A 21,627-nucleotide genomic window follows, 5' to 3' on the forward strand; every position below is an offset into this window, starting at 1 on the left:
CGGCGCAGGGAACCTCTAGGAGGAGGTTCTTTAGTTATGGAGTTGGATGCGCTGCTGCTGCCACTGCTATCTTGTAAATAAAGTTCAATGTTTCCACCAAGAAAAGTTGCCTGGAAGATCATCACAAACAGTTTTTTAAAAAAAACACTGCTTCCTTTCTGGTTACCTAATTTCTTCCTATTCTATAAATGTTAGTGACAAACACATGTGTAAATTCCACCATGTACCTCATTTTCAAAAGCATTTTAAAACTTGAGAAATGCACCATAGCTTGTACCAGGCCAGGGTGAGGCTTTCAAAGCTGCACCACGTTTGCGCCCGAGTGAAAGATGCAGGATTGCCTCAGTGATCACCAGCTTCTGCTCATCGTCAAGGAGCTCTTGAGGATAGTGCAGCTCAGCAAGGTACTAAATAGATCTGAAAGAACAGAAACTGGATGAATCAGCACAGGGCATCCTCACACATCTCACTAACCAGCGCAAGTCTCAACAAGGAGACAAGCACTCATACAAGTCCCAAAAAATTGACATCCAATATACCGTGTTCAAGTCTTATTCAAGGGTAATATTTGAATTCACACACTTGCTGGAGGCATTCAGCACAAAGTTGTCATGTGGCACGTTTTGGAAACAGCTCCACAGATGCCAACAGTCCTTAAAATTTCAGTTGAGGCTTTGTGCACTAGTCTAGACAGTGAGCATCAGCAGTGCTCTCACTGGAGAAGGGTCCAACAGCCAAAGAGAAGGAACTTTGATTTTTCTCACTTCACTAAACCCACTAGCCTCAAGATCAAAGTCATCTCTACTATTAGCTCTTCATAGAATATTAAGAGAATATTCTTCTAAGGAGAAAAAACACAGATTCCAGGGCAAGATGAGTGATCACCTTTCAGCTGAAGGCAAGGCTGCTGTCTGGAAAGCGACATCATATCCAGCCACTCCAATTGATAGATGCCCCAGGACCAGCCAAAGCAGCTGACTAAGTTAGACGGCTGTCTCCTGAACCAGCTAAAGGAGGTGCAGGCAATTTCGATCTGAAGTGGATCCCACTAACACCCAGTAGATACTCCATCCACTGTCAAAGCAGCCAAAAGAAACACTAGGATATGTTCGCAACTCATACTCTCTCACAAAAGGAGCAGCACAGAGGTACCAAAATGACAAGACACAGAAGGTTCCCAGCAAATTATCCAACATGTTGCAAATCTCCCTTACGAAAAATAAACCTATCCACACAAGGTGCTCAGCACTACACATTGCTCAAGTCTTACTTCATTTGGAAATCTGACTCATTTGATGTTGCTACGAAACCCTGCAGACTCAGCTGAGTTTACAGTTCATTAACTTATGCAATTATTTCCAACAGGTGGCAAAAATGGCAACTGAGCTAAATTACAAGTCAACTTTATTGGTCACCCCCTCCTTGTGAAGAATCAGCGGTTGGTTGCATTGTACTCCTTGATGATCTTTGCACGATATTATCTCCCTCCCAGAACCATGATAGGGTTCCCCTTGTCCTCACTTATCACCCCACCAGCCTCCGCATTCAAAAGGATCATCCTCCGCCATTTCCGCCAACTCCAGCATGATGCCACCATCAAACACATCTTCCCTTCACCTCCCCCTCCGGCGGCATTCCGCAGGGATCGATCCCTCCGGGACACCCTGGTCCACTACTCCATCACCCCCAACACTTCAACCTCTTCCCACGGCACCTTCCCATGCAACTGCAGAAGGTGCAACACCTGCTCCTTTGCTTCCCCCCTCCTCACCGTCCAAGGGCCCAAACACTCCTTTCAAGTGAAACAGCATTTCACTTGCACTTCCCTCAATTTAGTCTACTGCATTCGTTGCTCCCAATGCGGTCTCCTCTACATTGGAGAGACCAAACGCAGACTGGGTGACCACTTTGCGGAACACCTTCGGTCTGTCCACAAGCATGACCCAGACCTCCCTGTCGCTTGCCATTTCAACACTCCACCCTGATCTCATGCCCACATGTCCATCCTTGGCCTGCTGCATTGTTCCAGTGAAGCTCAACACAAACTGGAGGAACAGCACCTCATCTTCCGACTAGGCACTTTACAGCCATCCAGACTGAATATTGAGTTCAACAATTTCAGATCATGAACCCTCTCCTCCATCCCCACTCCCTTTCCTATCCCCCTTTTTCCAATAATTTATATATTTTTTTCTTTTCCCACCTATTTCCATTATTTTTAAATGTATTTCCATCCATTGTTTTATCTCTACCTTTTAGCTTATTTCGATCCCTTTCCCCCACCCCACCCCCACTAGGGCTATCTGTCCCTTGCTTGTCCTGCTTTCTATCCTTAATGTCACCATTAGCACATTCCTTAGATAATATCACCACCGTCAACACCCCTTTGTCCTTTTGTCTATGACATCTTTGGCAATCCCTTCTTTGCCTCCACCTATCACTGGCCCTCTATCCAGCTCTACCTGTCCCACCCCCCTCAACCAGCTTATATTTCACCTCATTTCTATTTTTCTTTAGTTCTGTTGAAGAGTCATACGACTTGAAACGTTAACTGTGTTCCTCTCCGCAGATGCTGTCAGACCTGCTGAGTTTTTCCAGCTATTTTTGTTTTTGTTTCAGATTTCCAGCATCCGCAGTATTTTGCTTTTATTTTAAAAAAGGTAGCCCGGTGTTCAATTTTTTTGAGACCCAATGACATCTTGAACCCAAGAACTGCAATTACCTACACTGACTGATCAGAGGCAAAAAAAAAAGGTAAGTAACTACCTTGGAAGGGGAGAGTGTCGACTAGGTTAGTTAGGCCCCGAGCCCCATCCCTGCAGTCTTTTCTGCTCGATTACAGCATATAAAGCATACAGCACAAAGAGCCCAAATGGCCCACGTTGATATTCACATTCTGCATGAGCCTCAGCTCGTTCAATTGTTCCCAATAGGGATTATCCTTTCCTCATTAATCTTGGAGTGCACCTTTGCCATTACCTCCATGTTATTTCAATAATGTGCTTCACTGTCGCTGGGTCAAACTCCTGGAACTCCCTCCCTAACAGCACTGTGGGTGTACCTACAGCACATGGACTGCACCAGTTCAAGGAGGCAGCTCACCACCACCTTCTCAAGTGCAACTAGGGGTGGTCAAGAAACGCTGGCCTAGCTGGCAACACCCACATCCCATGAAAGAATTTTTTTTTAAAATGGAGACCAAACTGTTCACAGTAACCAGCTGAACTTGAGTGAAGGCAATCACCAAACTTATTCGCAATAATCAGATGCTAATAAGGTCACTAGGCTTTCACAGAGAGCAACTGTCAATAATAAAACGTGTTGCATGCTTATTAACCTCAAGTCTAATAACAGGGTGTGCAGGGTTGCTATTTTGTATGCACTTTTCACACCTTGAGGCAAGGAGGAAGAGCAACTGATAAAAGCAAAGAACTGCGGATGCTGGAAATCCAAAACAAAAACAAAAACAGAAATACCTGGAAAAACTCAGCAGGTCTGGCAGCATCGGTGGAGAAGAGCACAGTTGACCTTTCGAGTCCTCATGACCCTTCTGTTCAACAGAAGGGTCATGAGGACTCGAAAGGTCAACTGTGCTCTTCTCCACCGATGCTGCCAGACCTACTGAGTTTTCCCAGGAAGAGCAACTGATTTGAGTATGTTTTGTCCAAAGCTTTGCAGCAGTCTATAGTTTGAACTGGGTAGCAGTGAGGGAAAGCAATGGGTTTGGAGATGAAGCAGTCACCTGGGAGCACACAGAACTACCCAAACAGAGCTTTTACCATCCAGAACGCTCATGGAATGCAAGGATTAAAAAAAACAAACAGTAAACAATAACAGATTTCCAAGGCAGTAAATCTGCAAGTACTAAACTCCTGAGGTGATAATGCTGTAGAAATTGAAACAAGGTCAGTAGGGGTATACATAGTCATGTAACCAAGTATAATATCAAAGGAGTCTTTCAGCATTAGATTATAGGAAGGTTTCCAGAGTAAATAAACAACCCTTTCAATCATTAATCCAGAAATGTGCACATTCCATTCAAAGCACCGGCCAATTTAATACAATTTGTTTAAAGAACTAGAAAAGATTTCGCTGCTCTGAGTGTGAGAATATGTTAATAAGGGCAAAGCCAAAAATGTTGAAAAGTAAAACCACACATTTCCGTTAACAAAACTATGTTAGAGATTGTGTAAGTGAAAACAGCGAACTGTATTTGATTTTATGTTAAAAAAAGTGCCGGAAATAGCAAAATGTTTCAGGTATTGATGAGTGAGCTACCAGGGTTTGTATAATAGAACTGAAAACATGCCACAGAAAAAGTTAAAGGAAATTACCTAGGCAAAAATGGGCCCTGTATTTTGTTCTGAATAAAATAGCACTTTCTGGCTCCAAAATCCACTTTCTAAGATTTGTTCATTTAATTTTGTCCTTTAGTTTCAGTTTTCATGATTGCAGAAAGTTGGAATTTTTTTTTTTAAAAAGGAAAAAGAAACTAAATTGTGAGGACGAGTATCAGAGAAAGATTGGAGGAATGAAGAGAGTTCAGTTAAAGCAGTCACTTCATCTTTCCTTTCTGATGCCACTTACTGTTGGTGGGATCGAGTGCAACACTTCTCGAGCAGCCCAAGAGTGCCGATCGATGCAAGAGACAGGACAAAGAATATTGACAGGAAACAGAGTCTGGGGGGGGTGGTGGGATCACGCAGAAAGTTGGGAAATCATACCTGAGCTTAGCATGTCTTCACCTGACAACCCTACATCTGCACGTTCAGCCAGGATACCCGTGTACAAGAGCTTGAAGGCAATTATGTTATCAGCTGGGATCTTCCCATTCCATCTGGCTCAATATCACACTAAGATCAATGTTTACCCATTGAGTTCATGGGGAGATTTACTTTTCAATAAATGCCTTAAATTATATAAATGCTTATGATTTTTCTACACATGCTTAGAAACAGTTAACAGAAAATGATCAATGATTATATTCTGCATAGTGCACCAAATAATAGTGCTTCCAAGTACTATTATTCTGCAGGGTGACAACATAATCCAGAAACATTAAAAAATTGTTTAGAGAAGTCATAAAATGTAAAAAGATCATCATCCAATGTCACATTCCTGTATTTTCGACTATTTCTTTCACATATCCCTTTAATTGAAAAGAAGTTGTGTTGTAAAATAAAGTGAATTTGTAAAGGCTGCATGGGGGTCTTGTGGTGCAGTAGGTAGCATCCCTGCCTGAGTCAGAAGCTTCAGTTTGAGTCTCTCCCCAGGACTTGATGGCCAAGGAAGAGGTGTTCTTAACGCAGCCAAAAAGGCAAGAGTATCAACCTGCAAATCCTTCTGGTGGTAGTAGCAGGAAGGATTTCTGGTCAGTCATGTGATGGAAAGAGAGTTGGAGACTCCACCATCACTATCCATAACTCCAGACTACACCATGCACGTAAAAGTGCATGTTGCCACAGCAACTCGGACTCCGAGTGATCTGTAACACTCCACCAGAAAGGCTGCAGGCACTGTTGAATGTGCAATGAAGCCAGACAGCCCCATTTAGAAAGGATCACAAAAAACAAAGCACTGCTTGGAAAATATCACACGCATTCTCGTTCAAATTGATGCAACAAGGGTCTATTATCACATCCCTAGTCCATTAGCCATGTGTTATTGCACAGCAGATGGTAAATGCTGAAATCCCAGAGGGAAACTTGAAACAGCTGCCACATGCGTTTTTGCAATTTGTATTTTTATTTCAAGATGCGTACCCTGAATTCAGTAGTAATAAGTCCACTGAGTCTTAGAGGTTTTTTTACAAAACTAAATTAAACATTAATAAATGATTTTAAGCACATACATAGGTCTACAAATTATGATAACTCCTAAATCCCCTAATTAATCTAGCTCCCAGTTACACCTCTGTTAAGGCAACAGTAAAACAACAGATTTTAACAGACCCAGACAAAGCACACAGTACCCTGGACAGTGATATTTAAAATTAATTCCCTTAGCTTGGATTCCTGGAGACAGCAGCTTGGTACATGGAGGCTTTTCACACTTGTTGGATCCTAGAATGGACACATAACGTCATCTCCTTTATACACATTTCTCCCTTTTTAATGCAAATCCCATTGTTCCAATATGTCTTTGTAACTTTACCTTTTCCATAATGAGTACTATGAAAGATTTATATCATCAGTAATCTTAGGGAAAAATAAACATTGTTTGGCTTAGCCTCTGTTGGCTAGGTGTAACACCTTACCATCTCTTCGAAATTCACGCCTCTGGTTTATCTAAAAGTAAAAACATTCTTCACTCCTCCCATTCTAAAATTTCAGCCATGTTTACGTATTTAGCATTTCAAACCCAGTTTCCCTTCTGATACAAAGCACCCAGACCAGCTGTCTGCAATTCAATTAAAACCCATACACACACATACACAGAAACTAATCCAAACCCCGCTATTAACCTACCTTTACAATAAATTACAATACTATGAAAATTATTATATTTTCATGACGCGGGACAAAAATGTTAAGCAAATCACCACAACTAATGGTGCGCAGGCACTGCGCACTGTATCTGAAGAAAATGTGATCCTAGCAGACAGAGTAATCAGTTTAGCTGACAGGTCAACTCGTGAATCCCTGAATGGGAGGCTGTTAGATATACCGTTCATCTACTTCTTGCAGTCAGAATCAACAGGAAGACAGACAAAGGTTTATAATAGAGGAAATTTAGATTTAACAAAATGCGACAAGCTTAAAGAAATGCAGGTGGTTAGATCTGTCTAAACAGATATCAAAAACAAGTAAACCTGCCCACAGAAGAAACAGGACGTCACCTTATAGGAGAGACCAGCAACACTGTACCCAAGAGCATTTTCCAGATCAAACTTGAAACAGGAAGAAAGCAGTCTATTTTTAAACTGACTCGTTTCAGATCTGCTATAGATTTATAGTAGTTTCATTAAAGTGACATTCTGAATCACCTACTGTATAAAAGTGATTTTTGTTTTGTATTTTGCTGAAAGGTTAAGTATTCCAGATCATTGGAATCCCCGTTACCCTGTATTTTAGTTCTCTCTTTGCACCTCACATCATTCTTTGGGCAAAAGTTTCTCAGCTCTCCCATAAGTGCCATTGAAAAGCAGGCAAGAATGACAGGGAACCCAGGGATAAAAACAAAAAACTGCAGATGCTGGAAATCCAAAACAATAACAGAAATACCTGGAAAAACTCAGCAGGTCTGGCAGCATCGGCGGAGAAGAACAAAGTTGACAAAGAGGACTCGAAACGTCAACTTTGCTCTTCTCCGCCGATGCTGCCAGACCTGCTGAGTTTTTCCAGGTATTTCTGTTTTTGTGTTGACAGGGAACCCACTGTTCCAACCTTCCTTCCGTCATGCCTCCATCTGACAGCTTTATAAAAACAGCTCGCACAAGAGAGAGACCGACAGACGTGAATCTCAATTCCACTCTGCGAAATATTGTCCTGAAATACCAATGCATTGGACCACTAGTAAGTAAAACTCCTGAACAAAATATTCTTCACTTTAACTGAACTAAGTCTACAGTTAAAATGAAGTGCATTAGATATCCTCCCCTCTGGTCATCCCCCACACAACATTGTGAATGCGCAAAAGCCCAAGGAGAGGCTACAATCCTTCTTCACAAATTTGTATACCTTGCACAAGGTTTATTTTTATTTAAGTGGAGACTGTGCCTAATCTGGAGGCTGAAGCTTTTTGTTCCCTCTCCACCATAAAGACCACTAATGCCCCCCGGTAACATCACCGGTTTCTGTCCCTGTCTCATCTTAGTTGATGTTGAAACTAACATCTGTGCTTTTGTTGCCTCCAAATGTTCTAAATAACGAGAATCAAGTTATCACATAAGAATGTTGCAGACTTATTTCATTCATTAGATCACATTTTGTTTTTTGTATTGCCCACCTCTCTGGGTGGTGGGTCGGGGACCAGGAGGTACTGCAATTATAAAGACATTTCTCCCAGTAATATAGTCACCACACTGACCAACGAAGAAAACTGAGCCAGGGCTAAATTATGTATTTGGCAGGCAATTAAAGAGTAATGTCTTAGGTCCAACCATCTTCAGCTGCTTCATCAATGACCTTCCTTAATCATAAACATCAGAAGTGGGGGTGCTTGCACAATGTTCAGTACCATTCGCGACTCCTCAGATATGGACACAGTCCATATCCAAATGCAGCAAGACCTGGACATATCCAGGCCTGGGCTGACAAATAGCAAGTAACATTCACACTACACAAGTGTCAGGCAATGACCATCTCCAACAAGAGAACCTAATCATTGCCCCTTGACATTCAATAGCATTACCATCACTGAATCCCCCAATATCAACATCCTGGGAGTTACCATTGACCAGAAACTGAACTGGGCTAGCCATATAAATACTGTGGCTACAAGAACAGGTCAGGGGCTAGGAATCCTATGGCAAGTAACTCATCTCCAGATTCACCAAAGCCTGTCCACCATCTACAAGGCACAAGTCAGGAGTGTGATGGAATACTCCCCACTAGCCTGGATGAGTGCAGCTCTAACAACACTCAAGAAGCTTGACACCATCCAGGACAAAGCAGCCCATTTGATTGTTTGTGAAAGGTGTGCCATTCACTCCCTCCACCACCAATGCATTGTGGCAGAGTGTACCATCTACAAGATGCACTGCAGAAACTCACCTAGGCTCATTAGACATCACCTTCCAAACCCACGACCACTACCATCTACAAGGACAAGGGCAGCAGATACATGGGAACACCACCACCTGGAAATTCCCCTCCAAGCCACACCATCCTGACTTGGAAATATATCGTCGTTCCTTCACTATCACTGGGTCAAAATCCTGGAACTCTCGCCCTAACAGCGCTGTGGATGTATCTACACCACAAGGACCGCAGCGATTCAAGGCAGCGGCTCACCACCACCTTCTCAAGGGCAATAAGTGCTGGCCTAACTAGCAATGCCCACATCCCATAAGTGAATTTTTAAAATGTTCTAGAGGAATCTGCACACATTGTTCATTAGGGGTCCGAGGGTGCTATCAGATATTTCTAAAACCTGTTACCAGAAGCCCCAAGACAAGACAGGAATCGATTCAGCTCATTAAACCTTCTCTGCCATATTGGCCATGACATGTTTATCTTTTCATTCCTGATGGCCTATCCTTTCTCCATATCCCTTTAAACCCAAGCCTCTCAAGTATTTACATGCTTCAAATATCTGTGCCAGAAGAGTACAAACTCTTTCAAATATATGCAGATCACTGTCACAACATTAAATAGGTCATTCTATATGATTAGACCAAAAGTTCACATTCCCTTCAGAAAAAAACAAAATTACGCATGGACAAAGGAACAAGAGACAAAAGACGCAAGAAAGCAATTGTTGAAAAAGTACATTGTCTTAGAACCATAGAATGGTTAATGCATAGGAGGTGGCCATTTGGCCCATTGAATATGCGCTGGCTCTCTGCAAGAGCAATCCAGCACCCCACCCTTTCCTTGTAGCCCTGAAAATGCTTTCCCATCAAACACTTATCCAATTCCCTTTTGAAAGTCACCATTAAATCTACCCCCTCCACCCTTTCAGGCTGCACACAGATCATAAACACCCACTGCATTAAGAAAAAGGTTTTCTTCATACTGCCTTTAGTTCTTTTGCCAATCATTAACTGTGTCAGCTGGTTCTCAAGCCTTCTGCAATGAAAACAGTTTCCCCTTATCTAATTTGCCCAAACCCCTCACGATTTTGAGTTCCTCCATCAAATCTCCTTTCAACCTTCACAACCCAGCTTCGCTAATCTATCCACATAATTGAAGCTCCTCACCCCTAGAACAATTCTTTCAAATCTTTTCTCTACACTCTTCAAGGCCTTCGCATTCTTCCTAAAGTGGTGTCCAGACTTTGAACACATTACTCCAGTTGAGGCTGAGCTAGTGTTTTATAAAAGATTCATCGTAGCTCCTTTACTTTTGTGCTCTGTCACTCCATTTATAAAGCCCACGGCCTCGTCTGCCTTTTGAGTCACTTTCTCAACTTGCCCTGCCACCTTCAACAATTTGTTCCCGAGGATGTCTGTTCCTCGCCCCCTTTACAATTGTGCTCTTTATTCCATATTGCCACTCCTCATTCTTCCGACCAAAATGTGTCACTTCACGCGAGTTAAATTTAATCTGCCGAATGCCTGCCCATTCCATCAGCCCATCTATGTCCTCCTGAAGTCTACCAACATCCTCCTCACTGTTCACCGGACTTCATAATGGATCTAAGATGGCCCAAATCTTTGTTTAATTAGTTCCAGGTCTATTCAGGTCAACACTACCAGAAAAAACTAGTTGCAGTGATATACTCAACTATCCCAGGATAATATACGAATCCCTGTATAATATTAGGGAGGTCTGATTCTCATCATCATACATGGTGGCAGCTCACCACCACCTTCTCAAGGGCAATTAGGGGCAGGCAATAAATGCGGGCCTAGCCGGCAAAGCCCACATCCCATGAATGAATTCTAAAAAAGGCACAAAGGGGATGGTCCAGGAGCAGTTCTTTCACGCAGTCCACCCAAGAGAAGACGGAACAAAAAATTCCTCATCAGAAAACAAGTCTCAAACCTAGAATTTCATTTCATTTTGCTGAAAATGTTGAAGCATCCCTAAAACCACAAGTAAGTGACATCCTCGGTGACTGCATTGCACTATCCCTCAGCTTCTCTGCACATTTAACATGGTTAACCATACTATATTTCAGCACTTCCTCACCCTAAACCCAGCAAGTGGGACAGTCCTTGCCCAATTCCACTTAACTATCCAGCTGTTACTTTTGGAGGCCCACGTGGATATACCCTTGGCACCTAAACCAACCCCCCCACCCCAGCTTATTTCTTGCCTATATGCTGCCCCTCCACAATTTCATCCAAAAACACCATCAGGTTCCACGTGTACACAGACAACACCCAATTCTACTTCATCACTTCCCCCACCACCGTTATTGGTCTTGTCCAACACCAGTCCTCGATGAGCTGCAATTTCCTCAAATTAAACATGGATAAGACCTAAGCCCCATACAAGCTCCGTTCCCTTACCACTGCTGCCGTACCCCTCCATGGTGACTATCTCAGTCTGATTTTTTTTTTTGCAATAGGGTCCTATTGGATTGAGTTGGGTTTCCAAACACATCCTCTCCAACACAAATACCATCCATTTCTACTTCATTTTATATTCATTTTTGGGATGTGGGCATCACTGACTAGGCCAGCTTTTATTGCCCATCCCTAATAAGCCTCGAGAAGGTGGTGATGAACCACCTTCATGAGTTGCAGTACATGTCATAGAGGTCTACAGCACAGAAAAAGGCCCTTCGGCCCATCGAGTCTGCGCCAGTCAAACAAGTACCTAACTATTCTAATCCCATTTTCCAGCACTATGCCTATAATCTTGTATGCCATGACATTGCAAGTGCACATCCAAATACTTCTTAAATGTTATGAGTGTATCTGCCTCTACCACCCTTTCAGGTAGTGAGTTCCAGATTCCCACCACCATTTGGGTGAAAAAATTCTTCCTCACATCCCCTCTAAACCTCCTGCCCCCTGATTATTGATCCCTCCACCAAGGGAAAAGTTCCTCCCTGTCTACCCTATCTATGCCCCTCAATTTTATACACCATGTCCCCCGTCAATCTCCTCTGCTCCAAGGAAAATAACCCCAGTCTATCCAATCTCTCCTCATAACTAAAACTCTCCAGCCCAGGCAACATCCAGGTAAATCTGTTCTGCACTCTGTAGCGCAATCACATCCTTCCTCTAGCGCAATCACATCCTTCCTCTAGCGCAATCACATTCTTCCTCTAGTGCAATCACATCCTTCCTATAGTGCGGATTGCAGAACTGCACGCAATACTCTAGCTGTGGCGTAATCAGCGTTTTATACAGTTCCAGCATACCCTCCCTGCTCTTATATTCTATGCCTCGGCTAATAAAGGCAAGTATCCCATATGCCTTCTTAACCACCTTATCTACCTGTCCTGCTGCCTTAAGGGACCGGTGGACATGCACACCAAGGTTCCTCTGATTCCCAGGGTCTTACCATTCTTCATGTATTCCCGTGCCTTGTTTGTCCTGCCCAAGTGCATCACCTCACACTTATCCAGATTAAATTCCATTTGCCACTGCTCAGCCCATCTGACCAGCCTGTCTATATCCTCCTGTAATCTAAGGCTATCCTCCTCACTATTTAACACCCCACCAATTTTTGTGTCATCCGCTTGCCTTGGATCCCATTGGATCGCTCTTACCTTCATTACCAGCTTCTCATGCGACCTTATCAAAAGCCTTGTTAAAGTCCAAGTGGACTATGTCAAATGCATTACCCTCTACATACCTGGTCACCTCAAATTGGTCAGACATGACCTCCCCTCAAAACCACGCTGACTGTCCTTGATTAATCCCTGCCTCTCTAAGTGTAGATTAATTCTGTCCCTCAGAATTGCTTCCAATAGTTTCCCCACCACTGAGGTTAGACTGACTGGCCTGTAGTTCCCTTCCTCCCTTCTTGAATAACGGTTCCACATTGGCTGTCCTCCAGTCCTCTGGTACCTCTCCTGTGGCCAGAGAGGTATTGAAAATTATTGCCAGCGCCCCTGCTATCTCCTCCCTTGCCTCACTCAACAGCCTGGGATACATTTCATCTGGGCCCGGAGATTTATTTTAAGCCTGCCAGACCACTTAGAACCTCCTCCCTTTCTATGCTAATTTCTTTAATTATATCACAGTCCTTCTGCCTGATTTCCACACCCACGTCGTCCCTCTCACTTGTGAACACTGACACAAAGTACTCATTTAGAACCCTACCTACGTCTTCCGGCTCCACACACAAATTACCACTATGCTCCTTAATGGGCCCTACTCTTTCCCTAGTTATCCTCTTACTCTTAATGTACTTGAAAAATAACTTTGGATTTTCCTTTATTTTACCTGCCAATGTTTTCTCATGCCCCCTTTTTGTTCTCCTAATTTCCTTTGTAAGTTGCCCCCTACACATTCTATACTCCTCTAGGGCTTCTGCTGTTTTGAGTCCTTGCTATCTGTCATAAGCCTCCCTTTTTCTCTTTATCCCTCAACATCCAGGGTTCCCTGGATTTGTTGGTCCCGCCCTTTATCTTTACTGGAATATATTGGCCCTGTACTCTCCCTATTTCCTTCTTGAATGAGTCCCACTGCTCTGACGCAGATTTACCTAAAAGTAGCTGCTCCCAGGCAACTCTGGCCAAATCATATCTGATCTTATTAAAATTGGCCTTCCCCCATTTTAGAACTCTGATTTCTGGCCCATCCTTGTCCTCTTCCATAACAACCTTGAATCTAACGGAGTTATGATCGCTATCTGCAAAATGCTCCCCCACTGATACTTCTACATTTGCCCAGCTTCATTCCCTAAAATTAAGTCCAGGTCTGCCCCCTCTCTTGTAGGACCTTCTACATACTGGCTTAAAAAGCTCTCCTGGATTTTAAGAATTCTGCTCCCTCTAAACCTATCACATTATGACTAACCCAGTTAATATTGGGGAAGTTGAAATCCCCCACTATTAATACCCTATTATTTTTACACTTCTGAAATTTGCCTACATATCTGCTCTTCTATTTCTCTGACTGTTTGGGGGCCTATAGTACACTCCCAGCAATGTGATTGCTCCTTTTTTGTTTTTCAGTTCTGCCCATATGGCTTCATTTGAGCAGCCTTCTAAAATGTCATCCCTCCTTACTGCTGTAATTGATCCCTTGATCAATATTGCGATACCCCCTCCTCTTTTACCTCCTTCCCTGTCTCGCCTGAAGACCCTATATCCTGGAATATTGAGCTGCCAATCCTGCCCCTCTCTCAACCATGTCTCTGTGACAGCAATGACATCATACTTCCATGTGTTAATTTGTGCCCTCAACTCATTTGCCTTATTCATCAGACTCCTTGCATTAAAATAAATACCATCCAACCTTGCCAAACTCCCTTGTGCCTTAACTGGCCTATAATTTCTATGCCTTCCAGACTCACTTCTTCACTTCTAATTTTGGCTGTTCATCTCCCCCTGCTGAACCTCCTCTCAGGATCCCATCCCCCTGCCAAGTTAATTTAAACCTTCCCCAACAGCACTAACAAAGCTCCCCGCAAGGATGTTGGTCCCATTCCGGTTCAGGTGCAACCCATCCGCCTTGTACAGGTCCCACTGCCCCCAGAAACGGTTCCAATGTCCCAGAAATCTAAAGCCCTCCCTCCTGCACCATCTCTCCAGCCACACATTCATCTGGACTAACCTCCTATTTCTATACTCACTAGTACGTGGCACCGGAATTAATCCAGAGATTATTATCTTTGGAGGTCCTGTTTTTTAATCTGCTTCTTAGCTCCCTAAATTCTGCTTGCAGGACCTCAACCCTCTTTCTACCTATGTCATTGGTATCAATATGTACCACGGTCTCTGTCTGTTTGCCCTCCCCCTTTAGAATGCCCTGCAGCCGTTCAGTAACATCCTTGACCCTGGCACCAGGGAGGCAACATACCATCCTGGAGTCACATCTACGGCTGCAGAAATGCCTGTCTGTTCCCCTTACTATCCAAGTCTCCTACCAATATTGCTCTTCCCCTTTTTCTCCTCCCCACCCTGTGCAGCTGAGCCACTCACAGTGCCATGAGCGTGGCTGCACTCCCCAGAGGAACCGTCACTCTCACCATTTTCCAAAGCAGAAAAATGGTTCTCGAGCAAGATGCACCCTGGGGATTTCCTGACTACCTGCCTGACACCTTTCTTCTGACCGATGGTCACCCATTCCCTCTCTGTCTGGACTTCCATAAACTGTGGGGTGACCACATTTAAAAATGTGCTACTCACGAAACTCTCAGCTGTGCGGATGCACCTCAGCGCCTCCAGCTGCTGCTCAAGCTCCGAAACTCAGAGCTCAAGTAGCTGCAACTGGTGGCACTTCCTGCACACGCGGTCAGTCAGAGTGCAAGGACTTCCCACATGTTGCAGGCTGAACATAAGACGGGACTGAGCTGCCCTGTCATGCCTTTAGTTGGAAAAAACCCCTTACTTTAAGTTAAATACAGTAAAAAACGTTAAATTATTTATGTACTTTTAAACTTGAACTCTTACCTTTCCTTAGCTTAATCTATTTTAAACTGGAGAAAAACACTTACCCACTACTTACCAATCAGTTCTCACCTTTATGCTGACATCACTTTTTGAAACTTCCCCACATTAGCACTGGTTCTGATTGCTCTGCCGCTCATTTGCGCTGTCTTGTGATGTCACTCTCGTTGAAAATAAGAACTGACTGCAGGACACTCTTCCCAGGCTCCTGATGTACCTCAGGTACATCCACAGTGCAGTTAGTGAAGGAGTTCCAGGATTTTGACCCAGCGACAGTGAAGGAACTGCACTATATTCTTAGAGAAAAGGCTGCCAAGAGGAGATTTGATAGAGGTATTTAAAATCATGAGAGGTCTGGACAGAAGATAGGGAGAAACTGATCCCACTCATGAAAGGGTTAGGAACAAGAGGGCACAAATTTAAAGTAATTAGTAAAAGAAACAATCGTGATATGAGCAAGACTTTTTCATGCAGTGAGTGGTTAGGGTTTGGAATGTACTGTCTCAGTGTGTGGTGGGTGTACATCCAATTGAAGCATTCAAAAGGGAATTACCTGAAAAGATAGAATGTGCAGTGTTACAGGAAGAAGGAAAGAGAATGACACGAAGTGAGTTACTCATTCAGAGAGCCAGTGCAGACACAATGGGCCAAATGGCCTCCTTCTGCACCATACCAATTCTGTGATTTTTACAAGTCAGGATTGTGCGCGGCTTTGAGGGGGGGTTAAAGCTGGTGGTATTCATTGTCCCTACCTCCAGTTCTCTTGTTACTGAAACCATCCATCTATGCCTTTATTATTTGTTGACTAGGCTACTGAATACTCTCCCAGCCACCAATCTACTATAAACTTGAGCTCAAATCAAAACATTCATCATGTTCAAATCCCCCCCCGCCCCCCCCCAACACCACCCCGTGGCCTCACCCCTCCCTACCTCTAACCTCCTCTAATCCTGGTCTTATGTCAGAGATTGGGTGAAGGTAACAGGGATGCACGTGTACCTTCAGCTGCCTAGGCCCCGATTTCTGGAATCGCCTTTCCTACACCACTTTGCTTCTCATCTCTCTCTCTCTCTCTCTCATTTTCTTTAAAACCCTCTCAAACCCATCTCTTTGACCAAGTTTAGTCTGTCACACAATATTTCCATCTTTGGATCTGTGTCAACATGTGTCCTAGTACACTCAAGTGAAGCTTTCCTACATTAAAAAAGGTGCTATATAAATGCAAGTTATTGCTCATTATCCCATTCACCTCTCCAGCTATATTCAACCTTGGGTGTTTAAATAAGAGTGTTGATATAGTGATAAAAGCAAAATACTGCAGATGCTGGAAATCTGAAACAAAAACAAAAACTCAGCAGGTCTGACAGCAACTTTGGAAAGAAAGACAGAGATAACGTTTCGAGTCCGTATGACTATTCTTCAGAACTAAAGAGTAGAAATGTGGTGAAATATATATACTGTTTAAAGGGGGAGGGTGGGACAGGTGAAGCTGGATAGAAGGCCAACACTGGTCACCCCCCCCCCCCCCCTTAAACAGTGTACATTTCACCACATTTCTACTTCTCTTTAGCTCTGAAGAAGTCATACGGACTCAAACGGTTAACTCTGTCTTTCTCTTCATAGATGCTGTCAGACCTGCTGAGTTTTTCCAGCAATTTTTGTTTTTGCATTGATATAGTGAGCCTTGATCCTTCACCATTCCACAACTATATGAAATAAACTATATACAGTGAAGGTCCACGAGGCATGATTTCCAACTTACCACTGGGTGCATTCATTGGGTTTAAGAAATTAGCAAATGCGTATGAGCACATTGACAGTGTCATCACAGGGCACGTAAATCACATCCGCATGTGAAAATCATTATGTTAACACTAAACCACCACCACCGCCACCTAATGTGATCGCTGAAAAACAAGGGAGGGAGGGGGGCAGAATAGGCTTCTTTTGCTTAACACAAAAAGTGCATTTAAACTTGCCCGTGCGATAAGACCAAAGTGTTACACTCACCAATCAGATGCCACGTCTTCCTCTTCCCGTAGTTCCCGCAGCCAGGGGTGCGATCCGACTCGTAGCCGATGAGCGGGGTGCAGATTCCGTCCGCTATCTGCCCGATCAGCAGCAGGATGCCCGCATTGTAGTTGTTAATGGCCAGGACCGTGTGGTAATAAACCAAGAGATAAGTGAACCACATGGACGCGCACAAGTCATTCAGAAAGTGTCCGACCGCATAGGACAGGCGGGCAGAGAGAGGCAAGGAGGGTTCATCAGCCATAATCATGAATGTGCTCAGACAGATACTAGTAAAAAATATAGGGTCAAATTTCACCCCCTCCCACCCCCAGCCCTCCCACCCCCAGCCCTCCCTTAAAACTGAAACCGACCCGTTTCTCCAGCGAGTCGGTTGCAAAACGAAACTAACCAAGCCCTCGGAAGACAGATCTTAATCAGCTAACAAAAGCCTTAAAGCCAATCCGTGCTAAAGGAGCCAGGCTGTTTACATAGGCTTTACACTGTCACCATGTCCTTCCTTCCCCGGCTCCATGTTCCGCTATAACATTGAACCGTCCCTGTTACTTTCTCCGCTTGCCCCTCTCCTCCCCCTGGTCATAAATAACCAGCCGGTCATATGAGCTCAAACTCACTCAGACTCCGGTTGGAGGGCCGATTGGTAACGGTGGGTGGGTTGGGGGGGCGGCTTCCCCGACGCTCCACTCCCGCAGCCCAATGAGCGAGGGACTGGGGCGGGACCTCCGCCGGCTGCGTCTCCCCTAAAAATCCAGAGACACAAGACAGGCTGACCCCTGGTGACTCTTTGTTGTCACCCGAGGAAGCGGGCGTTGGAATCCCAAGATTTGGGCTCTGAATTTGAATGCTTCCTGTAATGACCACTTTGAAATGTTCTTTTTATTGTGTATTGAAACAGCTCAGAGTGCAACATGATGTATGTAGAAAATTTGAATATCACTGCACTTTCTATGATGGCCATTTAGAAATGTTTTGTAATATTCTTTCAGCTATTTTAATGAATAAGGTATATTTTTGTAAGAAATGTAGGTTCTGACTCCTGTTTCACCAAATGGAGAAGCCGAATTACTAAGTCAGCAAACCTCAAGACATAAACTGAAAGTAGATTTCTTATGTGTGTGGTTTTCTACATTTTGTATCCACAGAATTTTAGGGGCAGTCGATTTTGCCAATTATCCTTTTGGCTGTTTCGATGCCGAGTGTTTCAATTTCAATAAAATATCTGAAGTTATTTTAATGCCAAATTTCTAAACACTTTTAAAGTGAAGTTATTTGTAGTTTTTCTATTTTGAACATCTTCTATCCTTCAACTAATGATCCCATACAACTAATGATCCCATACAACTAATGATCCCATACAATGATTGGTGCAAGTAAAGATGTCTATTTAATTTGAACTCAGAGCTCACTCAGTAAACTTTGTAAACAGTACTTTTGAACTATTATCTGAATATTTTCTTTTGGGATGAGCCAGTTTAACTCGGTAATCGACACCAGAGAATGCTCATCTGGTCCTGCTCTCTCTGAAAGGTGTGTGATGAATCAACACTGCCATGACCAAGGATACATTGAACTTTTAAGTAAGATGTGTATTTTTTGAAAAGAAGGACATACAAGGAAAAGTTGGCTGAGACTGTAAAGTAACCACTTGCTGGAAAATTCTTATGTGGATTACACTTGGCCAACTAATCCAGAGAACGGAATGTTGCATCTAAAAAGGTGTCAAGGCCTACCTCAGACAGACACACTTCAAAGCGAAAGATGCAATGCAAAAACTGAACTGTAATCTCCTGTGGTTGCGGAGATAATGAAAGCTGATTACCATTTTAACAGAAACCATCTCCTGTGAGTTATATACCAGACTGTGGACATATGTGAGTTGAAAAGAAAGCAGAACTGGGCAAAAGGTATGTTTGTTTTTCCCCTCCAGGAATACACAAGAAATGGGGTTAAAAACCAACTGCGACCCTAGTCTGTGTGTGCTAGTTTTGGTGTTCCAGGCCTTGTATGTGAGGGTGTGCTGTGAAGGTCACAGCTGAAGGACATCAACTAGGCACCCCTATGCTTGTAGGTTAAAAAGTCCTTTCTATCGGACTGCTGGAAGCAAATCACAAGTCAGTCAACCCACAGTCAGGAAGGAAACAGGACAACTCCTTTCAGCTAACCAGCAGAACCAAGAATCTCCAAACCAACTGCTCAATTGCCAAAGTCAGCGCTACCAGAATCACCCAATTTAATGGCCACAACGTTCCACCATCTACTCCTCACAGACAAACCAAAGTGTAGGGGGTGGTGGTGTGTGTCAGCTTCACCTTTGACTTCTGAGCGGTTCGAATCACTCCCACTCCCTGGGTTCTAGACCTTGGACTTATTTGGGGGTTGTGACAAAGTGCATCAGACAACTGGTTTTGGTGCAAGAAAAAAACTGAGTTTATTGAAGTCACAAATGAACTTATAACATTAGGATTACACTGAGATTATACAGACCTACAAAGTACACTTAGTTAAGAATGGGGAACACACGGCATAACGAGGGAAAATCACGCTACTAAACCCCTTACCCTTGTCCCACCCCCAAAACCTAACTAAATTGAACTAGGAGAGGTCAGGGATCATGCTCACCAACCAGGGTTCCTTAACAATTCAAAACCCAGCCAGGTAAGCCGGTTGCAGTTTTGGGGTATGCTCTTTGTGTCCTCTGGGGCCTGTCAACCCCACATGGTCCTGGTCTGTGGAATCTGTGAAGGTTCTTCAGTTGGGTGGAGGGCGCGGTTGTGGGTGGTTGATCTTCATGGAGGGCAGCGGTTGCAGCCTTGTTGTCTTCAATTGAGCCTGCCACCCCATGCCCCTCGCCGTGATGTTGCCTGCGGGCCTGCAAACCTCCAGGTCTCCTCCCTGCTTGAACTCGGCTTCAACTGCTCACTGCCCTGTGTCAACTTTCAAAACTGCACACCCTTCTGTGTCTCCCAAAAACTGCTCACTTCAGATCTGCTGGCCCAGTTATACTTTTTTTTTGAATTTCTTATCTCAATCCAAATCAACGTTAGTTCTTTGTTTGATTTTGGTGGGCTTCCCCAGGTGATTGTTGTCTCGTTGTTTTTAATGGGCTTGCATGATGTTTATCATTGTCTTCCTGCCCCCATAACTAGTTTTGAACTGAAAGCCATTGTATGTGTGGAGTATTAATGGGTTCGCATAATTGCACTGATTGCCATCTTCCTACCTTAGTAGTTAGTAGCGATTATTTATGCAAGATTTTGATGGGTTTTAGTTTAAGTTTTTCTCTGGGTTGATTGCTTTAAAGGGAAGAATGCGTATTCTGTCTCCTCTCGTTGTCTGGTTTCAGGCAAAAGTCTAAAAGTCATATCCTTATTGATGATATGAAAAATGTGGGAATTTTGAGAACCCTTCAGCAAGACTGACTCAGATATCTTTTTTAACTTTTATTTTTGGACACAATTTCTAATTTCTAACCTGTGTGTATGTGTGTTGCATTTTTATTTAGTTTCTCACATTTTAGTAACCAATAAACTCACCTACTCTTTAACTCAACAAAGCCTGGTTAAATTGGCTCCATTTAAAACGTAAATACATTTGGACTGGGAAAAGATATCCACAAGGGAAGGGATCCTTTTTAGATTAACCCTGTTGTGACTAACCGAGGGAGTTGAATAAAGTAGGGGAGCCAGTTCATCCCTCCTCACCCAGGAGCATAACAATTTGGGATACCTCATCTGGGATCATAACTAATTGGGGGAACCTTGCCCGGGGACCATTCATAATAACACACACCAAAAAGCTGGCAATGCATCCAATAAGTCTATTATTCTGAGAAGTAAGAACTGCCCAACAGTTTAGCCTGTTTATCCCCTTGTGTTTATGTGCATGAACCCCGGTCCTCCCCAATCTATCTAATTGTAATAGTTTTCCAGTATACACATTATTCATTATTTTATAGATCTCAATAAAGTTGTCTGAGTCTATGCTTCTCTAAAGTATGTAGATCCAGTTATTTCAACCAATCTGGATAGTTTAGGTATTATGGGCTGAGAATCATTCTCCTCCTCGAACCTTACTCAAAGCTTCAATATCACCCATTGTATCAGAGGACCAAATTTGGACATGGTATTCTAAAGGAGGACTAAGCAAAGAACATTGGACTTAGGAGCAGAAGTAGGCCATTCGGTCCTTCGAGCCTGCTCTGCTATTCGATAAGAACATGAATGATTTGGTTGTGGTCTCAACTCCAATTTCCTGCCTGCACACCCACCCCCCATAACCCTTGACTCCCTTGTCTATCAAAAATCTATCAACTATAAATTCAGTGGCCCAGCCTCCACTTTTTCCAGAGAAGAGAATTTCATAGACTCAGGACCCTCTGAGAGAAAAAAAAATTCCTCATCTCCATCTAAGACCTCT

General features: G+C 43.5%; 1 protein-coding gene across 1 annotated transcript in view; it reads right to left on the minus strand.

Annotated features, from left to right (window-relative positions):
* Positions 1–17,833, minus strand: part of LOC144688894 (major facilitator superfamily domain-containing protein 12-like) — a 62,320-nt gene extending 44,487 nt beyond the window's left edge. Inside the window, exon 1 of the mRNA XM_078555914.1 lies at positions 17,191–17,833. Coding sequence (XP_078412040.1) covers positions 17,191–17,461 — 271 coding nt within the window. The 5' untranslated portion in view covers positions 17,462–17,833. The remainder of the gene's footprint in view (positions 1–17,190) is intronic.
* Positions 17,834–21,627: the final 3,794 nt, after the last annotated feature.

This window comes from Cetorhinus maximus, chromosome 13, assembly GCF_964194155.1.
Source record: "Cetorhinus maximus chromosome 13, sCetMax3.hap1.1, whole genome shotgun sequence".
In the NCBI taxonomy this organism is placed as follows: Eukaryota; Metazoa; Chordata; class Chondrichthyes; order Lamniformes; family Cetorhinidae; genus Cetorhinus; species Cetorhinus maximus.